The following is a 24,602-nucleotide window of genomic DNA, read 5'->3' as shown; positions in this document are numbered from 1 at the left end:
GTCAGTTCGTGCAACCATTACTTTTGGATAATTTTTGCATTGAGCCAGACGAACAGAGTCTGATATATCTTCAGATGATCATTGGACAGAATACAACATATTTTCTCTGGTACCACCTTCAAGTCGGGAGTTATTTGAGTCCAATCAGTGCTAAGAATTCAGGAATTGCTTGAGAAAAGTATTGGATGAATAAAAGTTTTCTCCAGCTGAGGATCTGAGCAGAGCAAAGCTTTCATCCATCTCTCTCTGGCATTTTCTAGAGTGAAGTAAACAGTGTGAACTGACAGCTGGCAAGTGGTGGTTATGTATCTCAAACAGTGTCTTTGTGTTGTCTCAGTGAAATGAAAACTTAAGACTTTATGTCATTTGTCAGTGTACATTTTTATTATTTTAGTAAGAATGTAAGAAAATAAACTCCAGTGGCATCATACTGAATATAAAGGGGCTAACAAAAAAACTCCAATAAACAAATGCAGCATGACTTCATTCAAGCTAATATATGTGTCTTTCCTAAAGATCTCCCTCGCTGAATAGCTGTATAAAACATTTTAGTGCACACAGGCTGTCATTTTATATGAAGATAAAAAGTTTTTTTTCTCACTGGACACAAAACAGATAAATTGTAATAGCTTAACATTAAGTTGGCGATAAGCTTCAAGATGACGCTCAGACAGAAAGATCCGGGATGAAATAAATAACGTGTTGTAGAACACGACAGGCACTTTCAGGGTAAAACTCCAGAGTGTTGATGATTTGGGTTTCAACACAAACCATCTGTGACTGACAGGAGGGTTTGGTTCTGAGGGTCTGGACTGTTGTTTATTCTGCCTCAGTGAATTTAGTCACAGATGAGTTCTGCTGATCAAGAATTTAAAGTCATTTTAATTTTCATGCACTGTAAGTTTGCATCAACGGACAGTCATTGTTCCCACCTGTGGGGTGTCAAAAGATTTGAATGTAGCACAGTTACATTTTGTTTGAACTAAAATAATAATCAATAGTAATAATAATTAACATGTTCTGGAGACCTTACTGGTGACACTTTTCACACTGGCACATCTGGCTGATTTTAGTTTATCGGAGATCAATCAGAATATTTGTCCTTCAGAAGCTCTGTCATCACTGCTCACTTTGAGAGAACTTTTCAACTCTCAAATCTCAAATGTCCTGTTTAGCTGTCAAAACCTTAAGTGTTATATGTTCGAATGTAAAAAAAACAAAAACAAAAAAACAGTTAAAAGGCAATATAAAATAAACCATCACATGAAGAAACTGGGTAGAATAAAAAAAAAAATTTAACCAACAATATGTGAAATAATTTAATAAATCCTCTTTCTTGATATTGTCGCTGTTGCTCTAGCTAGCGGGAGCTAACTGGCAAAAAATGCTAACAGGAAGTGAACTTAAGCTGCAGGAGACATGCGACTGAAAGATGAGAGGGCGCTGACGCCACAGTCATTCAAAGGAATGTAAGGAAATAAAAAAATTGGCATGAAATGAAAAAAAGACCCTTAAGGTAAATTAAGTTTTATTATTGTGGTTTCATTCACTTTATTCATGTAACTATTTATGTAACAACTACTGATTTAATATTGAAGTGAGCTTTTCTTGGGCTCCATTATTTTATAACCAAATGCATATCTATCTATGACTAATTGTTACTGGGTGTTTTATCTGTGGAATATCCCAATATTGGCCTCAAAATGTCTGTCAGGCTGAACTTTAATTCATCTTCATCTGACATACATCAAGGAATAAACTTCTATCATCACAAAATTGATGAAAGGCCTCCAAAAATGAACGTCATGTAACAAACATGTTCTGGTGAACAGGCAGTGTTTCGTTACTCAGCTGACACATGTGCTGATGGCTGATGTCTGTGATATGATAAAAATGGGTCATGCTGATGTGTCAATCACACTCGTTACCATTTGAGATAGTTGCTTTACAATCTAAACTAATATTATAAATTTCAGTAGTATGCTAAGCTAAAAGTTAGTGGCCATATGTGCTTTAATAGTTTGCATGTATGACATTATCCTTCAAAAGTCATTCATTTTCACTTCTACATCATTACAGAATGTCCCAGAGGTATCTCTTACAGATACTGTGCCCAATACATCATCACACCCACTGGAGAGTCCTTAATAAATAAAAGCCTTGAAAAGGATGTGTAAAGAGTAGAAGACAAAGTGTAACACCATCCGCAGTTTCCACACACTACACTGTTTCCTGCCGTTGAGGAGTTTTACTGCATGCGTGTAAAATAATGTGTAGAGATGAAAAAAAAAATAAAAGCTTTCAAACTTTTTATAATCATCCATTGTGAATCTGACAATGTTTAGGAGCAATGCAAAATCAGTGGAGTACTCTTTTAATGTCAACAGACAGAAATTACTCAGTGACTAACTGCTGGAAGCTCATTATGTTAAACAGTCTGCTGATTCAACGAGAGTAAAACAGACTGTAACAATAACACAGCTTCTGAAGTGGCAGTTAACTGCTAAACTGCTGCACTATGACTGCATGAGCAAATGCAGCTTGTGTTGCATAATTTCAGAGTTCATGGTCCACAGGAACTCAGTCAGTCCTCCATTGAGCATTTCCTCCATAGTAACAAACTGCAGCACCTGTCTGTCGCTCCCAGGTGGCACATTTTCACCCTCCTCTCCTCTTAACTGACCCATGCAGTTATGGACATCAGTCAGAACAGGGAGTAATCGTGCAGCAGCTTCAGGGCAGAATCCAGCACACACAAGCACCATCCCGACTACGCCTGAGAGCGGTGGACACCTGAATGTGACTGAGTTAAAACAGACATGCAGGCAAAGCACAACAGCTGCCGTGACACGGGTGAGGGCAGAAAACACAGGCAGCAGCAGGGCATCCCCAGAGTTCAGGGTCTGCAGGGAATACACAACACAACCCAGGAGCTGCTGCTGGTAAAGCGGCTCCCCGTCGTGGAGCGTGACACAGCCTCTTTGAGGAAATGAAGGCTCTGCAGAAAACATTAAGACTAAATCCTCGAGTTGGCTTTCACAGGCGGCCCACACTGAGCGGCTGCCAAACACCAGACACTGCTTCTTCTTTTCGGTGGCATCACTGAAGTTGCACAGACCTGCCACATCCGACAAGATGGAGGCCGTGCGAGCGGCATGACACGAATCACAGGACGGTGGGCGAGTCCAGTCCACTGCTGTGTCCATCAGGGCTTCATTCAAGTGGTTCAACAATACTCCTTCACAAAACGGAGAGTTTCTGACTGCAGGCAGCGCAGCCCCGACAATAACAAACCATGAGTCCAGGTGACACTCGGACAGCGGTCCTTGCAGCAGGCAGCCCGTCCGGCTGGCCCCTGTGCAATGTCTCTGTATCCAGGCGGCATGGCAACCTCTCTCGATGCGCTCCCTCCAGCTCAGGGTCTGCAATTCCCTCCTCTCATTGAAGGAGCCTGTTTGCTTCCTCTGTCCCAGAGGTCGACCCGCTGAGACCCTGCAGCAGGCCGGACTCACCGTGTTGCGGGAGATCCATTGACTCCGGGGAAGGAAGCTCACCTACAACAGAGACACTCAATCAAGCTCTTTAGTTTTTTTTTCTTTTTTCTGAAACAAATGCTGTTAGTTGTAGCTTCTAAAATCTTACTTGGATAATATCATGTAGGCAATAAAAAAAATGGAGAATATATACAACAAATCACTGACACAAATTTTGTGGTCACAAAGTGATGTGTGATACGATGAAAAGCTCTCATACAGCTAAAAAAATGGACCTGAAAAAATGTGTTTTGTCAACTGCCCTGCTCACTTAGACAGAATGTTCCTACCTGGAAGCGCTGCAGGTACTCCTGAGCCGTACAGTCCCTGATGTGGTCGAGCCGTTGCCTCTGCTCTTTGCTCATCCCTTCAAATAGTCGCAGGTTTTCTGTGATGGTCTCCACCTGGAGTGCATGGAAGTACACGCACACCTCTTCATGCTGCTTCTGAAATGACTCCGGGACAAGTGAGTTTGGGAAAAGTGCCTCTCTGTCAGCCAGATGTGGTCCGTAGTTACGAATCAGTTTTGAGAGCAGTGGTCTCACAGCTTCCTTGCCGTCATAGTTCAGACATACGACATAAACCTCGGAGTTGCCAGCCTTGCTGGTGGCAGGTTTGAAGACGCGGACGGAGCGGAAGCAGCAGTTCAGCAGGTAGAGTAAGCAGACAGAGGAGTGTTCATACAGAGTAAACATTTTTAGAACGAAAGAGCCACCAAGGCTCAGGAGCAGCAGTGCAGCTGTGACCTCGCAGTAATGCAGTGACGCCACCAGCGATTCCTGCTCGTCTGGGTTCTCCTGACAGTCGAAGCTGCCGTCTGCCGTCACCAGATCAACTCGACGCATATTTGCCACAAATGCCTGCAGTTCCAGTAAATGCTTCTGGCTCATGACGTTCCCTGTGTTGTCTGAGCCAAAGAACCACCAGGGCAGCGTGTTGGCAATCAGCCGATCATCTGCGATCGTTGTGTTCCCACCGTTAGCCTCGTGGTAGGGGTTGAGCGTGTTGGCGACCCAGCTCCAGTCACAGTAGCGAGTGGACTCTCTGGTTTTTACGTAGTGGTTTAGAGCAGTTATAAAGGCTCCTGGAGCTTCGCACAGGTGGATAGTGTTCAGCTCTCCATTTTGAAGAGCCTCCCCTGGAAGAAGATTAAAGGTTCCCAGGATCTCAGAGAACTTGCACCAGGCCTGAGTGCAGATCTCGGCATTGGCAGCAGAGCGCACGGCAGCGATCACCTTCCCGGCTCGATTGGTGGAGTTGGTGTGCTGATGCCAGACCTGCACGTTCTTGTCACTGAGCTGGTTCTTTACCACATTCAGTGATGCCTTCAGGGCCTGCAGCCGGCTATATTCCTCCATGGAGTGTCTGAGAGTGGTGTTTGGGTCAGGGAGGCTCCACTCCCCATTGGATGGTTTCACATAGGTTCTGATTTTACTAAAAAGACCTTGAATCTCAGTCTGTGTTTCAGGGTCAAACGCCACCATGCTGTGGACAGGCTGCGGCTTGCCAACTTTCCTTCTTTTCCCATTGCCTGAGCTCATCCTCTGCACCTGTTGTAGCAGAACAACAACAGGAGTTAGAAATGCTCTGATAATAATAAGACACATCTGTATGATCCATTGTCTGTTTTGATGTAATCCACCAGACTGTTGAGTGTTTATCTGACCTGCACTAAAGGCACAGCTAGAATCTGCAAAAAATTATGCAAACAGAACATTTCACAGTGAATTAAACCGAGGCTGAGCTCTGCAACCCTTCATTTTTCTCTACATGCATGAGTGGTGTTGAATTACTAATGTCCACTCATTGTGATGTGGTACCCTCAGGTAACAGAGAAGACTGTAAATACTGGTGACTAATTCATCAGGCTAGAGCGCAACCCGCTCAGAGTGGAGATTTCCTCCAACTCTACAACAGCATGCTGGCTCTTCTTAGTAGACTCGAACATGGAAAACTTGGAATATCTTATCAACATTTCAAACTCTCGTTGTAGCTTGGAAAATGTTGCCTGTGTTGGTTTCATATAATGAGTAATTTCTTTTATTTTTTATTTGGCTTATTTAGACAATGTTCTCAGCCTTACGAACAGGGTTGCAGCAGTTTACTGTACCATAGTACAAAAAAATATTAATTTGCATATCCAAGATATTGAATTCTACTTCATTAGTGTGTTAAAATATATGTAAAGATTCATATCTGTCAGGCCATTGTATTCCGTAAACTATAATTTTGTTCAACCAAAAAAAAACCTGCTTTCATTCTTTTAAAGTTTAAAGATCATTATAATAAAAAAAAATCATTAAATTCCATGATACCATGAAATCCAGATATTTTCTGAGATGGTCATCATTCCTGGAACATTCAATACTGTTGCAACCAGTGGCTACTGACTTTTCAGATGACCCAGTGAATTTTTAAATGGTTTAATGTCCTCAGAAGAATGATGAGATACATACTATATACCTTGCACTTTATAAATGCAAGGATTGAGTGACAAAATTAAATATCATAATATTTTTGATCAATACCGCAACAATATTGTAGAGATGACTGTTGGTGCTTTAGCAAAATGATAACACAAGTACATTTTTGCTAAATAATCCATCAGTGATGTTGATGAAATGACTAAGTGGGTAGAACAAGTAGAATAGTCTGGTAGGTTCATAAAATGACACCACTTTACTGTAATGTAGCGCTTAAAACAGAAAAAGACAACACGATATCCAAAATGAGTGAGACCTCTCCATGACTAGACCAGTTCCCTTACACCTGGGACATGAATATGATTTGTAGGGTGTGAATCTCTGCACCAGCACAATGCTCCATTCGTAATGGTAGACTGTGACAGATTTTTTCCCCATCAAAGAAACTGCAGCTCCTGCAATTTGGATATTGCGCTTGGTCACACTGCCATTTCCATAAAATTTTTGTTTGATCATGCAGCCCTGTCTGAAACCAAATTTTGAGATGTGCTGTTTTATAAAACAGCAAGATTGTGTTTGTTTACCACTGATGCAGAAGCACAGCCTTCAAAAACTACAGTATGTTCTGATGATGATGATGATGATGATGGTATGACCTTTAACTAGACCACTGTGGTGTGCTAAATATAAGTTCATAACACTTCATGTAATTATTGAGAGATTTCTAATTGATGACACAAATAAGATTTAGAGTCAGAATCACATTAACCCCAGAGCTAATCCTCTGCCCTCGTGCACGTGATTTAGATTGACAACACTGGGCAGGAGAACGGATTTCTGGGTCATTTCTTGATTAGTCTGCAGTGACTCACTCATGAAAGGCAATATATGGTGTATAGCTAATGGCAGCACATTCATCAGTTATTCCTCATAAATCAAGCTGTTGTTAGGCACTACCTCTGTGTATGAAAGTCGTCTGCTCTCTTCTGTTTGTGAACGTTAAAATAACCACTAGAGAAAAACAGCCTGACCATACAAGTGATTAAGGAAGGTGATAAAGATATTTTACATTTAATAACTCATTCTACATATTAGATCCAAACGAATCATTTCAGATTTGCTGGGAGAATCTTTGAGACCTCAGCTGTACCGTGAATACAAGCTCAAAGTATAAATAAACGTACTTATAAATGAGCACTAGTTTAGGATTAGTTGTATGCATGTCAGTTTGGTTAAATCAATGAGTTGAAAAACGTTAGATGTAGCAGGTGGTTAGGGTTGGGCAAACTTCACTATGCATTATATAGTGTAGAGTACTTCAACCCCTAATATTATATTAGTATGTACTGGTTGATTTATATTTTGAATTAGGGCTGCACAATATGGTCAAAACTTGATATTGTGATTATTTTAACAGATATTGCAATTGCGATATAATTTGTGATTATTATGGATGATTAAACTTGACCTCAATATTTTCATTGACATTGAAAAAAATGAGTAAAATCATGACGATGTGGCATTTCTCCGAGTCTCTGCCAGACGTACATGTTTTATCACATCTGGCTTTTCATTAAAACACTGTTTTGTGACACATCTTACTTTGACAAAATAATTGCAGTTCTTGCGATTTAGATATGGATATAGTCATACTGTGATTCTGATTATTTTGTGATTAATTGTGCAGTCCGTAAGTAAAGTAAGTAAACTAAGTGAACTATTTCCTTCCAAAATGCAGTAGAGTAAAAATGTAAAGTAGCAATATGTAAGTAAAGTAAACGTTCATCAAGATTTAAATGAAGTAGCTCTTGAGCAAACATACTTACTTTCCAAATAACCTGAGCGATAGCTGTATATAACAAAGTTAGAGAACGTTTCGTCATCTTGAAATAATATATTCAACGTTATGAGCTGTGCCACTTTCCTCCTTAAACGGGCACTATGACATTTTGGAGATTAAATTCAAACTTTTAGTTTCTCAATTTACGATATTAATAAACAAGCTGCTCTCAGAGCGAAATAAGGTCACCAGAACACTGTTTGAAGCTAGAGAGGTGGCAGGGTCCGCCAAATGTAAACAAAGCAAAACAGTATGAAACTCTGTTGTCCTTTAAAGTCAATGTTTATTCAGCGCAATGAGACATTAACACAAAAAATAGTTTATTTACTTGTTCGATTAGTTTGTTTAGGCATAACAAACAAACAAACAAACAAAATGTCTTCACCTGCACAAAACCTTTGCCTGCTTACAAAATCTGAAAACAAGATTAATTTTATTTACTGGTGAGTTTTTCTGCTCTGTAAATGAAGCAATCAGCCTAAATATAGCTGCATGTTTCGACTCTAATGGTCGTGGCGTGATAGCTGCTTGCTGAAAACAAACCGTGTCTCACCAAAGTTTGTCCTCAGCTGAAGCTGCAGCGAGACGCTTCCTACAGCACAGTGCTAATGGCCGTGTTGTGTTGTAAAAACCCGGAAACACTGAATCTCTTTGACATGCTGATCCGCTATCAGCCGTCAGAGAGAAGTATCTGCCCCGGTGTACAGTCTGAGGACTGGTGTGTAGATAACAGAGACGTAAACAGCCCGAAAACACTGAACAGAAACTCACCGGAGTGTCGCTGCTGTCAGGGCCCGGAACCACACTTCCATGTGACCCGGAACAACACCGCGCATGCGTATGACCAAGAGGGCGGGGCTTATTTTAAAGGCGCATATAACACGCCCTGTTAGGGGTAAAAATGCATGTGTATAAATTATCTATACACGCATGTACATTAAACACAATTATGACATAGTTATAGTTATAATTAGAGGGGAATTGCTGACCTCAGCTTCAGCGTAAATGCAATCTCATTGTATAAAAACATACTTATTAATTAGTACTAGTTTAGGATTAGTTACCTCATGGCAAGATGGTCCTGGGTTTGGACTCGATTCTTAGACCTTTTCTGTGTGGAGTTTCTATGTTCTCCTTGTGTTTCAGCAGCTCGGGTTAAATGTTAAATTAACTACACACTCAAATCTAAAAGATCTGAAAATTAATATGGTGTTATGCTGAGTTCATCACGCAGGACAAGACAAACAGTGTGATGGTGTTGAGAAGACAATCAAGATTCACAATTTCAGTTACAGTGTCCAGTGTTGTGTATATTTTCAGGACTTCTGAATTAAGAAATAAATTATAAGCATCAGTGATCATTAGTTATCTTACAGGCCAACAACATAAATATTTTTACATGCATATTATCATTACTGTCGGGCATTGTTATTAATTTTATAATAATTCATCAGTCTGCATTCATGTGTAAACAACAACGTCTTTGTCAGAAATAGAGCCGTACGTTTAAAATGCTCTTCAGGGCTTAAGGGAAGATGCAGAAATAACCAAATGTCAAAAATAGTTGTATAAGATCCTTTATGTGAATGACATTATCTTTGCTAGTCAGATGTGTAGTAGGACCTGGATACAGATAGGTGGTCAGATGTCAACCCCGAACCATCAGGTAGTTTAGAAGAATGAAGACCTGCAACTGCTTGAGTGGGAGTGAATCTGTGAATTAGTTTGAAAATAAAATGTATCTTGCGTATGGACATATTTTAAATACATTGATAACAAAAATTGTAAGAATGTGAGTATTCTGAGGCTGAGTGGTTTAATTCATTTTAATATAGAGATAAACACCAGCGCTAAACCCTTTTTATGGGCTATTTATACTGTTAAATATAAAACAACTACTTTGTCCCCACAAAATCTTGTTTGGCACTTTACTTGTACACTCACTGTTTTTGTAGATTAATAAACACAGATTATGACGTGTATATATATCTGGTTTAATGCTCCATGAATATGATTCTAATGGCTCTGAAAGTGTAGATTCAAACAAGAGAATGACTGTATAGATCCATGTTATAGTATTCTGATTTTCAGTTTTTGTGTTAATTCAGAATAATTTGAGTCTCAAAATAAAATGCATGACCATTTATGGTAATGGATTTGCTTGAGTGTGCATCTTTCCAGCCAGTTAATCCACGGTGAACTGATCTGTGTCATCATGTTACATAATTATTAGAGCTCTTCCGAGTGTGAGCTGATGAAACTGACAAACAGTGTTTTCTTGCCATGTTTGAATCTGGTTGACATAGTGTTTGTATCTCTGTTTTGCCTTTTCTCCCCTCCCAATATACCTCACATAGATTGCATCCCGTATGTTGCATGCAAAGATAATACAGGATTTGATAAGAAGTATGCCACTAAGTAAAAAGAGGACACTAACAGAGGGAGTCTCATTCATAAATAATGGACCTTTGGGATATCAAGGTGCAATTAGGAATTCCAAAAGTGGTGGATGTAAACATTTTCTCATCCAATTTACTGCTATAACAGGAACACCTCCTGTAATATTAATGTGTACACTGCGGAGTTATCTTTCTATTTCTGTCCTAATGTTCGTCCAGTAGTGTCCACATGCAGTATCCCAAACTGTGACGGACAGAGAAGTTCCTAAAGTACTTTGTGGAGAAGACAGTTAAGTAAAATACAAATAGCAAACAGGCCCTTTAGAGGACAAGGAAAGCTCTGAGCTTACAGTATTCAAAGCAAATTCAACCGCACACTGTATATATAACTATTGATATTTAAGAGATTGAGGTTTTAAAGGTCATGTGTGACTTTGAAAAAAATTAAATGTGCTCTGCAAATGTGAAGAGAGGCAGACTGCAGCCATTCTCTGTGTGGTATATTATTCCTAAAGGGCAGCCACTCTCCAGCTCCCCCGAGCATTCATCTCACTCAGGTCCCCTTTAACAAACTGAGAAACTCAGCCACTGACACCGTCCTTTTACAGCGGACTGTACACAGAAAACCAACAGAAACCTCTTCTGCCTCCTTTTTCCTGTAATAGGTGAACTGGATCTAGCAGGCTGTTTGGACTTTGGAAGAAGTCATATTTTAAACTCCATGTAGGACAAATAATAATTGAACACACCTGACTGTGTAATGACGTCATGAGATGCACACTGGCCCAAAAATACTTTTCTCCATAGGATCACATTTTAAAAGAAGTGTATGTAAAAAGTTGAATAAAAAATATTCAGTGTCACAACACAACACAATGACTTTGAAGCTTGTATTGATCACATTTTATGGAGACAAATCATTTAAGAATACCTCTACTGAACTTGTAGAAGGGTGCAGAATAAAATCTGTTTTCCTTAGAAACTTTTCATTATGAATTTATACGTACAATGTTTGTCAGGTCCAAAATGATTGTTCTGTTTATAACTGTGTAAGAATTCTGAGTTCATTACAGATTCGAAAATGGATTGTCAGCCAAGAGTAGAACGCTGTTAGTATCACATGGTATATGAATTTGTCAGCATCCACAGTCTTGGTAGTTGCCAGTTTGTGGTAAAGAAATGTGAGAACGGCTGATGTCTACAGTCTGCATACTGTACTGTCCTTATGTTACTAACTAGCAACTAGCATTGCTAGTTGCTAGCATTAGCAACATTAGCTAGCTAGCATTAGGGATGTCTACACTAGCTAGCACAGGCAACGTCCGCCAGTGCAACAAACCAGCAACCACTTGAGGGGCAGGCGATTCTAACATCTCTGTTTTGACTTGAAAACAATGGAAGGGGGAGATGAAATACCAAATTTTGTAGCTGAACGCTGTCAACGATACCCTTAACTATGAAAATGGTTATCCAAGTTGTAACATTGAGTCATTTTAATTTCATTCAAGTTAGCAGAGGGCTGAACTTGATTTTAGCCGCTTGACTAACAGAAGTCTCTGGCACCGGTGCTCTATGGGCCACACAACACTGAAATTATGCAGAAGATCCGGTTAAGGTTACACCGAGGAAGTCGATAGTCGAAGTCCATAGTTTGTTGACGTTTTTTGTCTGAGGGCTGTAGATGTAGTCATCACTATGACACTGTATCTGGAGAGATAAGGCAAAGTGTACGAATGAGGCATAACTGCATGTGACAGGGAGAAAAAATGTATTCTGCAGTCTTAGTGCTGTTTTCTATTTTTCATTGTTTATCATAATCTAATATGTGAATGCAGTGACAGCATTCATTTCGAATCACATGTTTGTGAGTACATACACCATTGCTGTAAATGTAATCAACCAAATTTCTTTGGGAACTTTGGGATTTCTTTGGGACAATTTAATCCTAATGTTTCAGCTGGTAGTACTCTCTCAGTTTGTATAAATTTCCTTCTATGGTTAAAGAGATCAGATTCCTTTTTATAGCAATTTCATCTATTAGAGTTCTTAAAAAGTTATTTTTACGCACACTTTGCAAAACATGAACACACATCATCAGATTACATCAAATATGACCAGAGGTTAATTAGTCAAGTAATTGATCTAAAGTAGATCAACTCATACAACATACAACTGAAGCTGTTATTTTGTCAATTTCTGGTTTATTTGCAAACAGAATCATCTCAGAAGTAAAGCAGATACACTGTTAAACTGTTAAAGGCTGTTGAACAGTAGCCAGGAGAACAATAATGCTCTTTCAGTATCACACACAGGACTCGATGTCATCCTGATCTGCTGCACTCACACAAGGTGACGGAGGCCTCTCCTTCACCTGAACTCATTGCCACAGCAGCTATTATCACACAGAATTTGGCCCAGAGGTAAAAAATCTGCTGTCACCACTTCAATAAAAGCTTGGGTAGCAAAACTGATGGATGCATGTTATCTCCATCATGATGATCTCTGCCTGCTGGTTATAACCTTGATGCATAGAAAACAAGGTCATACACATAATTGCACTCAGCCACTCCATACGTACAGTAATCTTTTCGATGCACACAGCCACAACAGTACAGTATAGTAACGTACATCTTCTCATTAGGTATTGAAATAGACAGTCCAAAAACTCCCAGATATCTGCAAATTAAAAAGGAGCAAAATAGGGTCTTTTTTTTTCACTCTGAAAACAAAAGGTATGCAGATTTCAATCAGTGTGACAGCGACAATGAGAGAAACAGTACTCACAGACACAGTAAGAGGAATAACAGCAGCCGTCCCCTTTCATTCAGGAACTGTGCTGATGCTCTTATCATGAACAATTAACATTTAAAAGGGATTTTGGTACAAATTGCCATTTCATTAATTAGAACTGCGAGAAGCCTACATTACAAGTAATCTTTCAATAACAAAGCGGCTACAGGGGACAGCATAATAATGAGGGCTGGAAATAATTTTTCAGAGGCACAGGAAAATGAAAAGATAATCTAACGCAGAGGATAATGGATGATTTTCAGGCACGCTCGTGGCTCTAGGGATGGTAGTGTTGGTCGGTTGGTCCTCCACTCTGGTACAGGCTGAAATACCTCAACATCTATTGGACGGATACCCTTGAAAATGTGCACACATGTCCATGGCGCTGAAAGGATGACTCCTCCTGGTGATCCTCTCACTTAAAGCGATAGGTCAGGTATTTTAACGTGGGGTTGTAAGGTTTCCTGGTCAGTGTGTGCTGTGTTTCGAAAAAAAGTAAAAACAAATGTAAAAAAACAAAACAAACAAAAAAAAAATAGTGTACACTTACAGGGATGCTTTAACTTAGCATTCTGAAGTAAATATTGCTTGCACAGTGTAATGGCTGCAGAAAAATGGCACCATCCGCATATAGATTGGTTACGGTAAATTGCCATCACGAGGCTGCATTATGGCACAAAGGAAGCGTGTCTGCTGTTACATCACCAAAACAGGAAGAGGCGTTGTTTTCTCTGTTCAGCTACAGCAACTGGCGAAACTCAACAGAAAGGCATTCACTCAATGGAGAGCGGGTTAGGGTTAGAGCGCCAGTGTTGTGTCGAAGTCTGTTCCCTGGTTGATATGTTGACGGAACTTGAGATGGTCAAAACCACCATTCTTTCTACCAGATCACTAGGTAACAAAACCTACCAGGTGTTTTACTCTGCCTTTTCATAGCACTGAGATCAGGGTTTCTAGGCCAAATTGGGATTCTCACAGTTTTTTTCTGCTCTGTAAAGTAGCCAAGCTGCTAAGTGGTAGCAATGTTGCTAAAACTAAACAGTGATTCCACAGGGAAACACACGGTTGTTTAAGTTTGGTTTGAGTTGATTTAAGTGGCACTAAAGCATAAAGCGAGTTAGCAAACAGGAAACTAAACTAAGATGGTGAACATGGTAAATATGAGCTAGCATTGTCACCGAAGGCGTCACCTTGTGTTAAAGAGGGACTTCCATGATTTAGGAATTCTGGCCATGTAACAAGAGAAGGAAGAAGGAGAAGGAAAGAGCGTCAGGCACATTTTTTTCGCATTTAATAAGTGAAGGGCCAAGAGACAATTTCAAAAAAGGGGATTTGACACCTTTGTCACTGTGCACATGTTTGCTTGTTACCACTCAGTTGAAATCACTGCTTCGCCTCAGTACAGCTTCACAGAGCTGCTAAAATGGCTGTAGACTCTTATTTGTTTTTTCTATTTTGGTATGAAACAACACAATAGCTGATATGGAGTCATATTTGAGACAGGTTTGCCATCCTTTCATTTCTCGGAGGCAGCCAAGTCTGTCATGTCCTAAACTCATGGTAGCTGTATGCTAGCTGTATTATCCAGGACTGCTCAGTCGCTTTTACAAATTTATGGGCTGGTTTTGACTGAGTGCAGCTGTAGGATTCAAGAAGGAATTTCTCTTGCGATTTTTTTCTAAGGATATTTCCCCACATTTAGTGGATTTAGTCATTTGGCCAGCAGGTTGAAATATAATCCCATGGGCTAAACACAAGTAGAGTATAACATTTTGAGGTTTTCCCTTAAGGACAGTCACGCTGGCATGAGATGAAATCAACCCATTACATAACTGAAGCGTCGATAAGGAGCCACTGTGTGTTTCTGGATGGTCTATTTTTGAATGAAGTTAAGCATTCCCCCTCCAGGCACATATACAGCAGCCATTTTCTGGATTTACTGTAAATCATTACTCACTTCTACACTCACACGCGTGCGAGCGTGTGCGCGCTCATAGGCAGTGCGCCATAACTCCTTTAAGGTTGAAGTCAATAAACAATAAACAGTGATATTCAGCATAGCTCGGCCATCAATCAGTGCTCAATGAAAGCTGCAGATTAATATCGCTCAAATGATTCAGGCCATGTGGAGGTCGTGGAGAAGGAGATGGAGGGAGGAAGGAAAAGAGGAAGGATAAGAATTGTGTATTAAAAAAGAAAAAAAAATCTCAATATCATTCACTCATATTATCATCTGGCAGATCTAAACATTGTATTTCAAGGGCGTAAAACCCATCTGGTTACATTAAAAAAAAAACATCATCTTGTTTAGTTGATTTAAACATGGCAGCGTCGTCAAAATAATCCCTGGGACCTTAATAACACTGATAAGACCTGTTTTTCTCTTATCTGTGCTGCCAGTATGCACTTCTACACAGAGTACATGAAGCAACTACACAGATAGATAAATAAATAATGCTTCAGTGGTCCAATACTGCCCCCTGGTAGTGTAAGAGTCAAAAGGAAACACTTTGTGGTTTCTCATTTAATATATTATGTAGTTGACGTACCAAATAAAACAGATTCACACATTCAGACATAAATATTTTGTTCTGCACACACTTAAGAATGCATTCTGACATTATTCTCTTTGACATTATATAACTATGCATGCGTATCTAACAAAGAAAATCATCACATTCTCACATAGTAAAGATATTTTATATCCAGGTCCTGGATGACCCTGATAAGAAAAATGCAACTAAAAACCACCTTTAAAGAAAAGCAACTTTCTGTTGTGCAAAAGAGGCGAGCGTCACAAACCGCTCAGAGTTCACAGTAAAGCAGCTGCTGCAGGTAGTCGTGATTATGGTGAGTTCAGAATTTGTTGGCCATCTCCATGATAGCGATGGTTGTGCTCTGTCCAAAAATGAAGGCTCCGACTACGATGGTTATGACTCCCCAAACTGTAAAAAAAGCCCTGCAGGGACATCAAGAGAGAGACCAGCACAGAAGTAATGAGGCTTCATTGTGAATCTTCTGTTTCACCTTAATTAATTATCATAATTTCCTTTCTTCCAGTTTACTCGTGTTATAACACAATGGATCAGATTCACGCTGGAATTAAACAGTGATGGAATGTAACTAAATACATTTACTAAAGTACAATTACTTACAATTTTGAGGTACGTGCACTTTACTTGAGTGTTTCCATTTTCTGATACTTTATACATTCACTCCATTTGTTGGAGGCAAATATTCTACTTTTTACTCAACTTCATTTATTTGAAAGCTTTGGTTACTAAGTACATTACAGATTACATGCTGCATCAGAGCCAACGAAGCACAACTTTATATTGAATTTATTCAAGCAATCAGGTAAAAAAACAAACCAGTTCAGATAACCAGAAAAAAATATTCTGAACACATAGTATACAGTTTATCCATACATGTACATATATGTGTTATTTTCTTGTGCTCGTACTTTGGATTCATACGTACATTTAATATCAGATACTTCACAACTTTTGCTCAAGTAATATTTACAGGTAATATTTTAAGCAAGCATCTGTTCTTTTACTCAAGTATGATTTTGTGTACTTTTTACATAACTCATGTATTATGATGCCCTACAATTAAGAGTCACCAAGAAAGGACATTTTAAAATCAATACGTCACACTCACCTGACTCTTGGACTCACAGATTCACTTTGCATTGTGAATACCAAGCAAAGACCTGCAATACATGAACACACAAATCAGACAACATTTGTTTAATGAGTTAGCCCAATTTTAAGCGAATTGCAAGTGACAGAGAAGCTAAATATACGATAGCACATATGATACAGATATATTCAAGTTAAGGTTGTTGACATACCTGGAAAAATAAAGATGAAGAAGGCGCTGATTCCTCCGATGACACTGATGACCTCACCCATGTCAGGGACAAACATGGCGATGAGAAGAGTGACGGCTATCCAGATCACAGTGAGAACGACTCTGCAGCGACTCTCAAACGAGTGAGTGATGATTCCCCGGCGACGCCTTTGAAAGCGCAGCATCAAGTTCAGGATGACAGATCTGTTCCAGACATGCACAAACACACAGACAACATGTTAGGTGTTAAAACATAAACTCAGCCACAACGCAGTTCAACTCTTTTGTTGCTTACCTCCCCAGAAGAAGAATAATAGGATAGATGGTGATAATTGATATTCCAAAAAGCAGCCTGGAAATGATCATGACCACATCGTTTCCTGGATATGACATCAAAATGTCAGAGGCAACGTCTCGTCCGAACGTCATGAAGCCGTACACACCTGGAGACGGAGAGGGTGGATGGGATTAGCACCTTTCAAGATGACACAGGATGTACTGAGATCTACGGAGGTGAACTCACCGGTCAGAGTGTAGATGAGTAAACAGAAAAACATGGAGAGCACAGAGATGATCACCCAGTGGGAGAGCTTCTTGTTCTCCATGCTGCTGTAGATGGCTATGCAGGCTTCATGGCACTGAAAACATGAGCACACCATCTTGAAAATGTAATAATGTAGGACACCTCAATCCAAATATTCCCATATTCTATGGGGATCAGTCTGACTTAGTGGAGACAATTCACTATGTTGCTCTTATGTACCTCATATCCACAAACGGAGCCGTCAAGAAGAGCTTTACTGAGTCTTACTAACTTTTTTTAAACAGCTGACAGTGTGTAACAAGTGGACAACTAGAATGGCACTTAGTAGAGCGTATACCTCCGCCTAGGTCCAACAGTTCCCTTTAATTCAATCAAGCCTAATCTAATATCACAATGGATAAACTTGTATCACTCTAAATTTACTCTAACAACACATAACTGCTTAACCATAATTCAGGGCCAACCACAAGGACAACAGATCAATGCTGATTTTATTGAATCATAAATCTCTCCGGAGAGATAACAGAGTTTAATTAGGATCCACATCAAATTTCATTCATTCATAGATACCAGTCATCTAAATACATCCGATTATGTTCATCAATATCCAGGCATTTTGTAATTATTGTTTTCTTGTCTGAACGCTGTTTTCTCCCTAATAAACCACTTCTAGAATGAATATCACCAAGTCTGATCCTACCTGGAAGCCAAAGCAGATGGTCGGCACAACACTGAACATTGAAGCCCACGAACCGACACTGAAAAACACAATGCATACACACAGACACACACACACACACACACACACACACATCATATCATATACACACACACATAAAATATAAGCAGATGGTAAAAACACACGTGTGTCTATTAAAATCAGTGTTACTGACCCTTGGCTGTGCTCTGGTGTTATTATGACAGTGTGGCTGTCCATCAGGTAATACTTGACAATCACTGCCACACACAGATATGAAGCAGCCAGTGTTCCTAACACGCTGATAGGAGGAGAAAACAGTTAAATCCCATAAAAGCTGGAAGTCACTCCAGAAAACACAAATAAGGGCTGTGTACCTCGTGTATTTCTGGATGCCAATTTCTTTTGGGATGGACAGGGGCAGGATGATGATGATGCACATGACAGAGAGGGCAAATCGCTGGTCGGTGTACCAGTGATAGGGCATCTCTGCCTCAGATGACCCGGTCACCGTCTCGTACAAAGAAATACACACTGAAGAAGAACAAGCCAAAATGAATGTGATTAATCTGCTGCAACATGAAGGCATGTTTACAGTAAAACAACATTGTTTATGATGTTTTAATGGCGAGATCCACGCTTTGATGGTGGATGAACATAAAGGATAATGAAAAATCCTTGAGGATATCTCGCCAGCTTCTCCATCTGCATGGCGACCCTGTGCAGAATCTGTGGATCAAATGGATATTTTTGGGGGTGGGGGAGGGGTGTGTTTGTAAATCCAATCAAACGCTTTTGTTTAAAATTGGAACAGAGCAAAAACATTAAAGGGATTTGACAGGTTTCAGATGGACAAAATGACGAAAGGAAAAAAGGGAGTACAAGGGTTTCAGTACCGCTGCTACAGTCATGTTTGATAGCAAGAATGAAAATCAAAGAATGGATGATTTGTGGTCTGTAAGAGAATAATTTCTTGATATTTGAAATGGTTGTTCAATTGGTCATAAACTCAGTCGGGTACCTTGATAACACAAAAACATCCGAACACTGTAGAAACCATAAATAATAATGCCAAAAAGAAAAACAATACCAACTAACACTAAGGATGTCTGGCATGCTGTAATATCTATTTCTAAGGGGAACTCTGAGAAGCTAGCTTACTCTAAGATAAAATAAGATTTTACTCGGTGAATCGACGAAATCCTCTTGTTACAGCAGCTCAAGAGTCAAAAACAAAGGATGACAGATGGATATAATAGACCGATAAAGGTAAAATCATAACAAGACAAAGACACTGCAATATAAATTAAAGTACAAGTAATAACAAAGAGACTATATACACTCTATTTAACTCTTCCTTTCAAATATGACCAAAATAGCAGACATGGTTGTGTTGTAATATACTAATAAAAGCATAAAAAACCATAAATGCAATAATATAATGAATATAATTATATGTTATATGTTATGTTCTGTTTATAAATCAAACTGTTTTCATTTAGATTAGTGTATTATCTGAATTATCTGATTATATTTGGCTCTATTCTTCACTGATGTGCAAGATGACAGGCACAATATCACAACAAGGTACACTAAGCATGACAAGATCAACACAATGAGAGGAGACAAACCAGTTCTGAATACAGACAACGGCAACAATAAAAAAATAAACAAACAAATACTGGAATAATGTCAGTATGTGCATTTGTGAATTTCATGCCAGTATATCTGTTTGCTGTCTTGATTTCCTGTTGCTGTAGGGGTGAGCGTGTGTGTGTGTGTGTGTGTGTGTGTGTGTGTGTGTGTGTGTGTGTGTGTGTGTGTGTGTGTGTGTGTGTGTGTGTGTGTGTTTGTGTTGGTAAGCAGTAGGGGTGAATTGTTGAGAAACAGCCACAAAGGGAATTGGCAAAAAGTCAGACAAAATTCTAGCAAATCGGAAAAATGCAACAGACAAACAACAACCAAATAAAGGAAGACAAAATCAAATAATATTAGGTTGAATTTCCTTGGCAGCGAGGTGAAACATGCGATTATTCCCTTCCTTTTCTGTCCCTCTTCATGAGACTGTTTTCACATCACATATCAAATTTAATACTTGTTTCACAGTCAAACAAAGTCTGATGGAAAGCCAATAGCAACATTACAGCCCACAATTATTTATTATTCTATCACATCCAATACAATAATTCTTAATTACTTAATTAATCAAGTGACTGTGACCTGGAGCTGCATAAACTGGATTGATAGATTAACTAATTAAAAGTTCAACTAAGTTTTTGATTACCTTGACATTTTAAATAGGACATGAAGAGACATGTGATTTCCAGCTGCTGTGGTTCAGACCTTCAGGTGAAAACATTTAACTACTATGATGTCAACAACAGGGGAAAGTAAAATGAACCTTGTAGCTTCTAGAAGTGAACTAAATGAACTCAATGCTTAAAGGTGCAGTAGGTAGAAATTGGCCAAATTGTTGAACTCATACTCAAAATAAATAGATGGTGCGCCACTACAATACTGCTAACTGTTGCTAACTGTAGCTGCAGTTAGCTAGTTAACCCTGTTACCTGTGTAGTTAGCAGTGTGGACTAGGAGTTCAGAGAACACTGGAGCTCGGATTAGCTGGTTAGCATGCTAACTTCTGCAATTGAGTAACAGACTTCATAACGTCAACATGTATTATATAATGTTATTTCTTCACGTTCTGTTGATAATTGTAGCAGATTTTCATGGGACTGATGAAATTGTCAAGGCCGTGTCTTGTGTTTGAATCCATTTTTGCACAATCTTATCAAATATGGCTGAGAAATAACCTTTGATCCATGTTTTGAACTGATACATCTGATTAGTTGGAGCTCTCAAACAAAGGCAACATCTTAATGTAATACAGGCCATGTTTCTTGTTTGTTTTCTTGGTCATATTGAGAATTGCTTCCCAATTGTGTGTCAGTCTATAAACTAAAGCCCAGAGGAGTCCATTATAAGAAATGAGGGTAGTAATTTTATTCATCACTTACGTTTCTCCAGCTGGTCCTGCACCACCACCAGGAAGGCGACACATATCATGAAGAGGTTGAAGCAGAAACAGACTTCACACAGTTGACCCACAGCTTGTCCACACACCTCTCTCACCACGTCCTGATAAGTGTTCTGTCTGCTGACCGAGGAGGCGTAGCCGAGGATCACCAAACCACTGATGAGGAAAACCAGAGAAACCTGCGCAGACACCAAGAGACGACTTCAAACTTAATCTTCATTTTCACCTGACACACACACACACACACACACACACACACACCAAGGATGGATCACTGGACAGTGGGGTCCTGAGCGACACAAGGCTCTGTGTTGTGCTGCTTACATATAAACACCTGAATTTTAGGTCTTGGCTCACACTAGAGATATAGAAAGGCTGTAAAAAAGACTTTTAAAGGTGACAGCAAAGCATTATTTCCATTATCAGATAATCTGGGGATTATTTTCTGGATTTATCTATTCACACTTTGTTTCAAATTTTATCAGAAAATGTTAATAGATAAATAACAATTTTCCGAAGCTCAATACATATTCAAACTTTGTCCAACAATTTAAAAGTTTCCAGTTTAATACAACAGAAACACAGTGGCAGTACATTTACTTAAATACTGGACTTTACCTGAGTATTTCCACTTTTTGCTGCTCTAAAATTTCACTCAACGACAGTCTGGGGGCAAATATTGTACTTTTAACGCACAACATTAGATTTATTTGATAACTTTAGTCACTTGTCACTTTGCAGACGACATGATGCATCAGGTGCACTGTAGTGAATTTTAAATGTATGTGTCTTTTCAGCAGTGATTCTGAAATCAGACAAAGGCTGAATATTAGATCTGATCATTGGACGATTGGTCAGTACAAACATGGAAATATACATATAATTTACTTATGTACACTATTGTACATTTATTGCCAGATATTGTCAGATTTTGATAATTAAGCACATTTAATATCAGATCAAGGACTAGTTCTAGAGTTTGAGTTTTGGTGACTTTATGGAAGTCAGAGCAAACATGACCATGCGAAAGGTGGGTACAAGGAAAAATGTCTGACATGGACTTTAATCTTTTGTCCACTGTAAAAACGATTGCAACGATCAATTAACTGATTAATCAGCTAACTGCTTCAGCTCTAACAGACTGACAAAAGAAACCTGAGTGGTAAATTATGGTCTTTGAGAGCAAATGTTGATCTTCTTCTAATTATTCTAATGTAGACTCCCTCACCTGTTTCAATTTTAATGTAACTGGAGCCATGGTAAGCCTACACAATGAGGCCGAGCTGTTCTGGTGAGGAATGAACAGGAATCAATTACAAACAGACGTAGTATCAGCAGATACTCAGAATAAGAGGCTCCTTCTAAGGAGCGCCCTGATGACTTTGGCCCCTGGGCCCATTCTTGGACAGCCTGCGTGGAAATCCATCCATGGGACACACACACAAGTTCAGGTCGCCTTAACTGGAAGCTTCATTAGAGCTCACCTGTGAAAGAGATGAGGCTCATTCACACCAGGGAGCGACCGAGGGGCTATGGGTCTATACATACTCTGTCTACAGGCTGACTGACCTCCAGAAACCTCTGAGTAACAACATGTTCAATATAATGAAGACACTTAAAGGTATTTTTTTGCAGTTATTATGCATTCAAACCTTCAGCACTTTTTTTGTTCTAAACAGTGCACAAACAGTAAACCCCGCTGTCCTCACCAGCTCCACACTGATGGCGGTATTCACTCCCCCCGCCTTCTGGAAAGCCCAGGGGAAGTTGAGCAGTCCGGCTCCCAGCGCAGACTTCAGCATGATGAACACTGCGCCGAAAGATCCCAGCCGAGGCGGGTCCGCATGAGACGCAGAGCGGGCCAGCAGGCTGATGCTCTCCCGGGCCAACTCCTCCATGATCCTGAACCAGCTCTAACACTCACACAGGAAGCTCTGACTGATAAAAAGTGGCCCAGCGCTGTCTTCTCCAAAGTAGTCCAGGGAATGTTTAGCTCATTCATCAGAGTGTCTTCACAGCTAAATCTGGTGAGTCGTAAAGCATCCAGATATATAGCTCACTCACAAGCGACTCACGTGGTCTTATTGGACATTTGGAGGACTAAACATTTCACTGTGAGGTGACACATTTGTCACTAAAGTGAGTATGTTTGCTTGTGTTCTCCCTCCCTTTCTCTTTGTAGGCTTGTCTGTCACATGGTGGTAGACACAAGATGGTACACAAAATAAGCCACAAATCTACATTACTTTTAAAAAGCATACATTTTGTAATTCTGTCCAATAACCTGCTTTACAGTTCCAGGGCAAAAATATACCCCTGTTATTCCCATTCTCTTTCTTACTTAAACAGTGTTTTAACACTTCAAATTAAGAATCTGCAACAAGTACAAAACTGATTCTTTATTCAGAAAAACTGTGTGCAGCAGATAAATATAGTAAGACAAATTACCTTTTGAGCGTGTCTTAATTATGAATTAACACATACGATATTTGTCAAGTTAAAAGACAATTTTTCATCTTGAGAAAGTCCCAGATCATCATAAAACTAATTAAATATATGACGAGTGATAAGTGAAAATGGGAAGCTGTGTGTCATGTGACAGTGTAAGTAAAATTACATTGTAAATGTCAAAATGGATTCAAAGTTAGCATGTGTAGTGACAAAGGTGGCTTGTCTTTATCTTCTGATCAATAATAAAGTCAGTTAAATGTTATTTTTATAGCCTAAAGTCACATAAACATTGTGATCATAATCTATATAAATTGCACACCCTCTGTCCTCCCTGAATCAGAGACAGAAAAATCAATTCAAAATAAAGTAAAAACACCATAAATGTAAACTAGTAGACTTAGAGCTGTCAGCTAACCAGCTGCAGAGTGACTGAGGACGTCGTCTATTTTTCATTTATTTATGATATTCTTCATGTATGTACAGAATTATACGTGTAGAGTTGATGTTCAGTACAGCTTACAGCTTAGTAGCATTTGTTCACGTGCTCCAAACACAAAGTCCCGCTCATATGGATCAGATAGTACAATCCACCGCACATGGAATTCATAATCCAAACCACGGCTCATGCTACACACCATCTGTTGTAGGTCATCACTCAGATTCCCATGAATGTTGTTCTGACAGGAAGAAGAAAAAAAACTCTCTCCGTATTTTAAACAGAATGTGAAGGCTTCGGGGGCACCTTTGAAAAGATTTCATGGTGTTGTTGCAGATTTTCTCAAGTGAAATGCAGGACAAAGAGAGATTAGAGGGCGCAGGGTCATCAAGGTGTTCTGGGGACAGTTTTAAAGACTTTTATCCCCCAGGATATGTTGCGCCGTTTTCAGAAATATCTCTGATTAAGAAGATTTAAAGAATGTAAGACCAGGTTTTTAAATGAAATTTACATTTGTTTTTTTCTTGGAAGAAAAGAAAACATGTTATTTGTATCATTGTTTTGTTTTTTCGCTTCTTTCTGATATATCAAGCTTGA

The 24,602-nt window shown here is 39.4% G+C and overlaps 2 protein-coding genes across 3 annotated transcripts; both read right to left on the bottom strand.

Moving 5' to 3' along the window:
• Positions 1-362: 362 nt before the first annotated feature.
• Positions 363-8,624, bottom strand: cmtr2 (cap methyltransferase 2). 2 transcript variants are annotated; one of them, XM_037096152.1, is made up of 3 exons: positions 8,568-8,624; positions 3,824-5,083; positions 363-3,554 (listed from the first exon to the last, which is right to left on the bottom strand). In XM_037096152.1, exons 2-3 carry the CDS (start codon positions 5,072-5,074, stop codon positions 2,517-2,519), a joined length of 2,289 nt encoding a protein of 762 aa, XP_036952047.1. In that variant the 5' UTR covers positions 5,075-5,083; positions 8,568-8,624; the 3' UTR covers positions 363-2,516. The 2 variants fall into 2 exon arrangements, with proteins under 2 accessions (XP_036952047.1, XP_036952048.1); XM_037096153.1 differs by lacking the exon at positions 8,568-8,624 and adding an exon at positions 8,350-8,561.
• Positions 8,625-15,518: 6,894 nt separating this feature from the next.
• On the bottom strand, positions 15,519-23,016 carry slc38a8b (solute carrier family 38 member 8b). Its single transcript, XM_037095390.1, has 10 exons — positions 22,828-23,016; positions 21,099-21,297; positions 18,459-18,615; positions 18,278-18,382; positions 18,085-18,142; positions 17,364-17,478; positions 17,136-17,283; positions 16,842-17,044; positions 16,649-16,700; positions 15,519-15,944 (listed from the first exon to the last, which is right to left on the bottom strand). Exons 1-10 carry the CDS (start codon positions 23,014-23,016, stop codon positions 15,842-15,844), a joined length of 1,329 nt encoding a protein of 442 aa, XP_036951285.1. The 3' UTR covers positions 15,519-15,841.
• Between the last annotated feature and the right edge of the window lie 1,586 nt (positions 23,017-24,602).

This window comes from Acanthopagrus latus, chromosome 4, assembly GCF_904848185.1.
Source record: "Acanthopagrus latus isolate v.2019 chromosome 4, fAcaLat1.1, whole genome shotgun sequence".
In the NCBI taxonomy this organism is placed as follows: domain Eukaryota; kingdom Metazoa; phylum Chordata; class Actinopteri; order Spariformes; family Sparidae; genus Acanthopagrus; species Acanthopagrus latus.
This window is presented reverse-complemented; position numbering and strand designations above follow the sequence as displayed.

Excerpts from the sequence above, each read along its gene's own strand:
- slc38a8b (XM_037095390.1), bottom strand. The coding sequence starts at position 23,016 with ATGGAGGAGTTGGCCCGGGAGAGCATCAGCCTGCTGGCCCGCTCTGCG. Across the intron at positions 18,616-21,098 it reads GCAGGACCAGCTGGAGAAAC|TGTGTATTTCTTTGTACGAG; the intron begins GTAAGTGATGAA and ends GTTCTTCTTCAG. Across the intron at positions 15,945-16,648 it reads TCTGTGAGTCCAAGAGTCAG|GGCTTTTTTTACAGTTTGGG; the intron begins GTGAGTGTGACG and ends ATGTCCCTGCAG.
- cmtr2 (XM_037096152.1), bottom strand. The coding sequence starts at position 5,074 with ATGAGCTCAGGCAATGGGAAAAGAAGGAAAGTTGGCAAGCCGCAGCCT. Across the intron at positions 3,555-3,823 it reads AGTACCTGCAGCGCTTCCAG|GTGAGCTTCCTTCCCCGGAG; the intron begins GTAGGAACATTC and ends TCTCTGTTGTAG.